The sequence below is a fragment of the Octodon degus genome, unplaced genomic scaffold, assembly GCF_000260255.1.
Source record: "Octodon degus isolate 3935 unplaced genomic scaffold, OctDeg1.0 scaffold00461, whole genome shotgun sequence".
NCBI classification, from domain to species: Eukaryota; Metazoa; Chordata; class Mammalia; order Rodentia; family Octodontidae; genus Octodon; species Octodon degus.
This window is the reverse complement of record NW_004525037.1, coordinates 249789-258514: the sequence shown is the minus strand read 5'-3', so window position 1 is coordinate 258514 and position 8726 is coordinate 249789. Positions and strand designations below refer to the sequence as shown.

Genomic DNA, 8726 nt, shown 5'->3' with positions numbered 1-8726 from the left:
CTGTACTTCAGCCACACTGTCCATCTGCTCTTTAAGACATAGTGAAAAGATGGCTCAGGGTTAGGAAGACGAGGCTCCCAGCCCAGCCAGAGACTCGAAGGGAGAGGAGCGCTCGTCCTCCCTTGAGGCGGAGCCCTGGCAGCTCTGACCCACACTAGGGAGCCAGAGGGGCCATGGCTGCTTACCTGGAACACCATTATCAAATGGGTAACTGGCCACCAAGGCGCCACCATGCAGGTTTGCAGAGAGGACAAACGTCTCCGATTTCAGCCACTTCATGACTGCCAGGGTTTCAGGCTGTCTTGGTACATTATGGTATTCAAAAGCATCTAGGAAATTTCTGTTCAGTTCATACTGGTTATAATTTTCCCTTTAAAAGAAAGAATTGTGAGGGCTTAATGATGGCCCATAAGGGAGGTGATGCTGGCTGTGCCTGGACCTTTGACTCAGGCTCCAGGTTCTTCGCTGTGTGTGATGCTCTGCGTGGCCTCCCAGGTGAGGCTTTTCACCAATAGGACATTAGCTGTTGTGAAGCAAACAGAGGCTTGACAACAATTTTCATTTTGGGATTTTGTCCTGTTAGAGCTCAGATGCTCCCATGCTGGCCACATGGAGAGTCCCCACAGCAGAGTGAGGAGCCCAGGTGACAGCCAGAATGAGACTCAAGCCACATGGCCTTGGGCTAAGGCCAGACAGACCCAGACTGAGGCCATGATACTGGTACAAAGACTGGCCAGTCCTGCTCTGTCCGCCCAACCTCCTGATTTGCAGAACCGAGAGCAAATAAAAAGGCTGTGTTTGAGCTGGGGAGATAGCTTGGCCGTCTAAGTGCCTGCCTGGCAAGCACAAGGACCCGAGTTAGATCCCTGGTACTTCATGCCACATCAACCCTGGAACCCCAGGTGTCCTGAGCTGGCCCCAGAATCCCAGATTTGTGGTGCACATCTGTCATCCCAGTGCTGGGGATGTTGACACAGGAGGATCACTATGAGTCCGAGCTGTGTAGTGATACCTGAGCCAAATAAAATTCAATGATTTTTTTGTTGTTGTTGTTGCTTTAATGTCTGTTGTGTTATATCACCAATTCTGGGTGGTTCTGTTAGCAACTGATAACAGTAGTGGAGGGAGCAGATGGGCAGGTGTGAGGGGCTTGATTATTGTCTCTCTCCTCCAGGCCTAATGGCAGCACACAGGCTCACAGGCGCCCATAAAGTTAGGCCAGGGCATCTTTACCTTCCATTGCTGGAGTAACAGTCAGGCTTCCGGACAGCTTCAAATCCATCTGGGTTCATTGAAGGCATAATGTGTATCCAGGTACTGTTGATTAGACTTGTGACTTCGAGGTCTTTGCCATGTCTGGTTACGAGGTAGTCGATTAGATGGAGTAGCAGCTCTCGTCCCACAGTCTGGGTGTGTAAGAGAAGAGGGGCGTCAGGTAACTCTCAGGGTGTGTTGTGAAGTGTTGGCTAGTTAAAGTTAAAATACTCATTTGTGAATAACATACCTTTTTTTTTAAATTCCCTTGGTTCTGAGGACAGAGCGAAAGTCCTTACAGCAATGTTTTCCACTGGCTTGCCTTCCAGAATACTTTGTGAGAGAAGGGAGAGGAGTCCTGAAGGCAGGGAATCACACCGCTCCGTGTGCCTGGGGGGCCTGGAAAGCCATTTTCACATTAACAATTGTAGATTTAATAAGCATAATCTGCACAGGCTGCTGACCTCCACATTCTCCTACTTACACATGCTCCGGTGTGTTGGGGCAGTTTCTGCCGTGTCTGTGTGTGTTTCTGATTTTGCATTCTCATGCTTCTAAAAGCATGAGGAACTTTGATACCATCTTCACAAGTTTTGCTACATGTACGTATTATAAATATACTATTATTTACTTTCTACTTTAGATGTGCTCATTTTTTGCTTATGTTAATAAAATTTCATGTCATTACTACTTTGCTAGTGATATATATTTCTAATATATATGAGGGAAAGCCTGATTAAAATGATAGATATGTATAATATTATATTCATTTATTCAGTTTTTATTTTGAGACAGGGTCTTGCTCTGTATTATAGGCTGGCCTTCATCTATGAAACCCAGCTGGCCTCAAGCTTATGGCAGTTCTCCTGTCTTAGTCTCCTGAGTGCAGGGACTGCAGGCAGGCACCACCTTGCTGAGCATTAAAATTTCAACTGTTATCTTGACTTAAAATTATCTTCTGTACCACCAAAGATTTAAAAATGAAAAAAATGTGATTTTCCTTTATAATACAAGAAATTTATTCTCTCTTTTAAATTTTTTGAAACTCTAAGCATCATTAAATATTTTTAATTTTTAAAATATTTTGTTTATTTGGTACAGGGTATTGCTACATAGGTTGGACCCATAGTGATCCTCCTGTCTCAGCCTCCCTAGTGCTGGGATTACAGGCGTGTGCCACTATGCTCGGTTTTGGTGGCTGGCAGGGCATGCCCAATGTTCCAGTGCCAACATCTCAAGCAGTATTGGGGATCAAACCAGAGTCCTTGGCGCTTGCCAGGCAGTCACTTACGCTACTGAACCATCTCCCAGCCCTCTTTTTCCTTCTTTCCTTTCTCTCTTGTTCTTCCTTTCCCTCTTTCCTTTTCTTAGCCTGCCTGCCCTTCATTCATTTACCCCCCTTTCTTCATAAGATTATAAGCTATCAAACTTTATATATTTATTGACTGATGTCAAAGTTTTTCATCATCTTTTTGTTAACTTTATTCAATTATTTTGTACAGGGTCTCACTAGGCAGCTCAGACTTGTAGTGATCCTCCTGGTTCAGCCTCCCCAGAACTGGGATTACAGGTGTGTGCACCACCTCACTGGGTCTCAGTGGCGGGGCATGTGATACTGGGGATAGTTTTTCTTAACTTTAGAAAAACTTTTGGTAATTTTTTTATAAAAAGTCACGGTAAAAGTGAATAAATATAAGTGCAGTTCAGGTAAATGTGACACACACATTTAGCTTAATTTTGGATCATTGACTGTAGTTTTCCTGTGGAGCAAGCCAGGAGCAGAGTGAGGCTTTGGGGAAGGTGAAGGGGACAGAGTTGCTACCCCTAAACAACCTGAGAAGTGGTGGAGTAAGGGAAAGGCAGAGTCTTATTCTGTGTGAGCTGTCACCAACACTTCCCAAAGTGACGAGATGTTTGGTTCATTGGTTAGGAGTCTGCATAAATTAAACTCAGAATCAGGGTCTCTACAGTTCACCATTCTAATGTGTATAAAGCGGGGCCAAGAGAAATGCTGCTGGCCTTGCTACAGTGGGACCTAGGCCACAGATGCATGCCATGGGGCGTTGGCTGTGAGCTCTGCCAGGTGATTCTACAGCATTGTGACAGACACAGCTGGAGCCTCTGGATCCTGCTGCGGCTCCCTGTCAGGGAGAAAAGGGCAGAAACCACACATGCATGCATGCACGCGCGAGCACACACACACACACACACACACACACACACACACACACACACAGATGAGGTCCAGGGTAGAGAGGAACTCTACTCAGTGCTCTACCTCCTGTTGGGATTCTCTGCATGAAGTCTATGAACTTCTAAAGATCCACTGACCTTGAAGTTGGAGGTCCAGTTTGAACTGGTATGGCATGAGTATGTTCCAAGATGGTTAAGAGCCCCTGCCCTACCATGTTAGCTATGTTGTTCTTGGGATTGAAAGCTTTGGAAAGCTTCAGAACACATTAAAAATGCATTCACTTCGAAAAGATCTAAGGGGAACTAGGTGTGCTTAGAGCGACTACTGAGTTCTGGTCTAAGACATCTCTGTCCCCAGCTCCTAACAACAATGGGAAAACCAAATCTCAAATTCAGAATAGCAATTTCTTTTTTTATGTATTTGGGTCTCACTCTACAGCTTAGACTCATAGTGATGCTCCTGTTTTCAGCCTTCCCAATACTGGGATCACAGATGTGTGCCACCATGCCTGGACTTGGTGGCCAGCTCAGCTCCCCTGTGGGGAGGGCCAGCCCAGCAGGTGGTGCTGGGGATCGAGCCCTGGCCCCTGATCTTGCGTAAACAGGCACTTAGTCCACTGAGCTATGTCACCAGTCCTAGAATAATACATTTCTTAGCAGCCTCACAGAGCTGCAGATACTCCATGCCATCGACTGGAGCACAAAGGGGCACCTGTGCTTCAGATCCCCCGCCCACAACGCTGAGACTTTTCTCTCTACCCGTCAGTCCTTGGCATTCTTCAGAATCTGAGTGCTTCAGGGAGTCTTGACTTGACAGGGAACATGATCTACCCAGAGAAAAAAAGATTCCAGAAATCTGGGCAAATACATGGAAAGAATAAACAAATCTGGGGGTGAGAACAAAGTCCCTTGCTTATATTTAGTAAATTCACTTCTGAGGATTAATTTCTGAGTAGCAGACTGCAATCTCTGATATGTCACAAATTAAATAAATGACTGAAGGCAGAAAGTGCCCTCTGTCTCTTAGTAAAAAATAGAATCCAAGGGACCATGGTCTGATAGACTGGACAGCAAAAGTAAGGGAAGTCCTAGCTGCTGTGTGTAGCAGACAGTTGTTTTTACTAAAACCAACTTTCGTCAACTGTCGCACTCAAAAATCACTGCTGGACTTCATCCAGCCCACACCAGTAGGAAGACTCTCTCCTCCCTTGGAGGCAGGTGTGTGCCTCATAGCTCTCAGGACAAGTTGGGCAGCATGCCTAGCCAGGGCAGGCTGTGAATGTCAGAAGGGTAGAGCCAGTACCTAAAGAGCTTGGGTCTGGAGAAGGTCAAGTCAGGGCAGGGAGCTCGGCATGGATACAGGTCACCTAGACAAAGGCAAATCTAGAGTGTTTTGACAAGTCAGTGGGTGGTCAGATTGGCTTATGAGTTACCTGAAAGTCTTTCAAGAGAAATGTGTTTTATAGAGGATGCTCCACAGATTCCCATGTTAATTTTCTTTATTATAGTGATGGGAAAACTTCTTTCCTTCTCCTTGGCGGTCTAAATGTATGGAGTCCTGGTAAACACAAGTACTGCAGTCATCAACTTCTTAAAATAGTCTAAGGAACTAAGGCAAGAAAGAATGGCTGGGCAGGTAAGAGAAGTTCAAGGGTATTTTGTAAAATAAACTAAAAATTGAATTGACCTCTTCTAACTAGGAAAAGTTACAAGATGTTGTTAAGGAATTGAAGAATGTTTGATGAATGGTAGGTGTTAGAGAATTCTAAATGTGATTGCCTAAATGTATCAAGACTACTGAATTTTAGATGAAAAAGAGTGATAAAAGAATTCAGCCAAATGTCAGGAGTTTGATAGGTACTGGGTTTTCTGATTGTTTTGAGTTCAAGCGATGGTGCTTCTGGACTGGATCTGCTGAAGGCCAAGGAGGAGGTAGGAGAATCAACGCAGGGAGAGTTGGAAGGCATCCTCTGGCAGGGCTTCTGAGCTGGGGGCCATTATTCTCCATCCCCAAACAGAAAAACAGGGCCAGCCAGATAGCTCAGCAGACTAAAGCACCTGCTTAAGCAGAGTGCAGGGACCCGAGTTTGATCCCTTGTGTGCTGCACTGGCCCCGTCCCCAGGGTGCACTGAGACGGTGATTGAGACTGGGCATGGAGGCATGCACATGTAATCCCAGTGCTTGGGAGGCTGAAAACAGGAGGATCATTAAGAAACCAGTCTGTGCTGTGAGACCCTGTAAACCCTGTACTAAATATATTTAGAAAAAAAAATCCAACTCAGGCTACTCTACCAGGCACAGCCACATGTCTCCGGAATCAGGCTCCTGAACGACTGAACACTTGCTGAAGGTCCCAATCGGAAGGGGCTTTCAGGGCCTCGCTTCCTTGCTGCAGTGCTTGAGACTTCGGCATGCTTCCTCTTCAGCATTTACACAGAGCCCTTCAAGGACCTGAGGGCCACATCCCCAGTGAGGACCCAGAGCTCACACCACGGACCTACCTCATCTCCGTGCATATTTGCCATGTATTTGAATTCTGGGATTCCAACTCTGTGCTCCCTGGGAAACTGACCAACAACAGGACCCACATGTCTCTACTTTCACAGGGAAGAAAGAGAGAAAAATATGTTGTCTCATAAAATGGTAAATGAGCTTTGCAGGAGACGACCACGTGGCTCCTCCCACTGATTACTAGGTTACATCGAACTTATTTTTCCAAAATGTTTATATGTTTTGCTATGACATCCTAGACCTTCATACAAACAATCTTCCTAAGGTACACAATTATACAAAGCATAGTTGATGGTTGGAAGAGAGCCATAACTTACACTGCAAACAAAGTAAAAAAAAAAAAATGGCAACAGCAATAAAACACTTATTGAGGAAGAAGGTTTTTGTTGTTTTGTTTTGTTTTGTTTTGTTTTAATTAAGAAATCCTGAACCTTCTATCCAAATCCTGATGTGACTTGGCTTCTCAAACTGACACTGGCCACCTCTGGCCTTGACCAGAGTCGGTATACAAAGGTCAAAGCAGTTACTTTGAACAACCTGATCCTCTGTCTATTAAAATCAGTGCCTTTGATGTATGCAATTTCCTTCTACTAGAAACTACAACCCATTCTGACAATGCCAAGGAAAACATCAAAATCCCAGCCCTGCATTAGGCCATGATTTGGGTAGGGAAGGGTAGAAATAAGAGTAAATGGTTTGGTCTGTGTAGATACTGCAGTGGTACTTTGGGCCGTGTAATCCCAAGTAATCCCTTGTAGTGACTCCTGGAGATGGGTTACTAACCAGACTTTACAAATGAGAGAACCAGCCTTCTAAAATATCAAGTACATAACTTATAGTCACAAGGCTATGATTTGAGTCTCAGAACCAAGAATTGAACCCTGGCCTTCATGACTTCAATTCTAGTACTCCTACTAACAAAAGTTACCTGTTTTTCAAGGGAATTGTGTAAAAATGAAAAAAGTTCCTTTGGATTCTAAAATTGAATGACATCCTAAATCAGAGTTTAAAAGTAGGTATCAAGATATATTTGCTATCTATCATGTACATAGAAAGTTCAAATATCTATGACTCTCAGTATTATGTAGAATCAAGAGCCCCCACAAGAAACTTAACAGTAATCAAAGGGCTAATGTTGAGTGGATTTTGCAGAATGTCAGATCTGGTTTCTTTTTGCTTTTTACATTTTATTTTGAGAGAAAGAAAAGTTGCCAAGATGGCTTCAAACTAATGATCCTTAGGCCTCACCCTCAGATCTAACTCCTTAAATCCAAGAATCCACAAGCTAGAAAAGACCTACTAGCCATTAGGAACTGGAGAAGGAGCAGATACTAGAGTTGCCCTTTGCACTACATATCCATAATTAGAAAAACATTCTAGGGAAATCAGTCAGGACAAGTGATTATTTAAATCTGGTCACTGCAGGGATTATTGCAAATGGAGCTTGTGTGACTGATGTTCCTTGTGCAGTGGTCATTCATCTGTTTGTTGATTTATGGAAACTATGATGTACAGTCATTCAACCTGGATCAAACTGGATCAAATGTGCCATACCCAATAAATATTTGGGAGTTGCTTGGGAGTGAACTTGGCATACTAAGACCTTGCTTAGCAGTGAGCTATGTCCCTAGCCCCTCAATTTCTGATCTAGTGAAGAATAGCAACACACAAACCTGATCACACCACCGAGTGACATGCCTAATCATAAAAGGTGGAGGGGCTATTGTTGTAGGGGTACAAGGAGAGGATAAATGGTCATCTTTTCCAAGATGGGATGATGAAATGCTTCACAGATGTATGATTTTACAGATGGTACTTCTGAACATTGTTCTAAAGAATGATTTTGGGTTTGCCACGTGGACACGTAACATTCTTCGTGATCATCACCCACCACAAGCATCTGATTCATTAGGACCTTCCACGCCCCTACCAAGTATTGATTCTGTGGTCACATTTTTAAAATGTATTTAGTACAGGGTCTACGGGGTCTCACTACACAGATCAGACTCATAGTGATCCTTCTGTTTTCAGCCTCCTAAACGCTGGGATTACAGGTACGCACCACCACACACAGTCTTCTCTGGTCATCTTAAACTTCAGCCTGACAGAGTTGACATTTTCATGCGAAACAAGGCAGCAACTTTAGGAGTAAGGTGCTAACCTTGGCTCTTTTAGTTTCCTTCTGGGGAATACTTTCCTATAACCATTAGTGCTTTTGAAGTTAGAATAATGACAGATTTATACAAAGCATGGTCTTCCCTCAGAGGCAAGAGAAAAACCAAATATTATATCAACACAGTTTTGATCAATTGTTATTTATAACTGTTGAGTCTGTCAAGATGGCTCATTACAGACAGGATAGCAAAAGAAAACACAAACCTTACTTGACATAGGAATACAGTATTATTTAGTTTAAGGAAGGAAATTGAACCAAAGTGAAGGAGTACTGTGGGGGTAACACAATTTTAGTTCAGAACTACTGAACTCTAAGGAGCTCACCCTGAATGACTTCAGTGGCACCAATTCTGAAAATGAAAATCAACCACTAGCCCAAGAATCCTTTAAGAACACCAGCCTCTTCAATCAACCCTGGTGCCTCTGGAGCATCGTAGGTACACAAAAGATAAAGCATTTACTTTTAACAACCTGACTGCCAAATAAGGGTGACTTATGCAAGACTTTTCTTCTACTACCAATGATGTAAAGCTCACTTTATTCCCCAGTATTCCAGTTATTTTTTTAATTTTATTTTGTATTTTAAGACAGC

The 8726-nt window shown here is 43.6% G+C and overlaps 1 protein-coding gene across 1 annotated transcript; it reads right to left on the bottom strand.

Annotated features, from left to right (window-relative positions):
* Positions 1-185: 185 nt before the first annotated feature.
* Positions 186-5983, bottom strand: LOC111814732 (carboxypeptidase M-like; the record flags this gene model as incomplete). The annotated part of the gene is made up of 3 exons (XM_023708688.1): positions 5950-5983; positions 1234-1406; positions 186-370 (listed from the first exon to the last, which is right to left on the bottom strand). Coding segments are annotated over exons 1-3 (382 nt in total), but the record flags the coding sequence as incomplete, so codon positions are not given.
* Positions 5984-8726: the final 2743 nt, after the last annotated feature.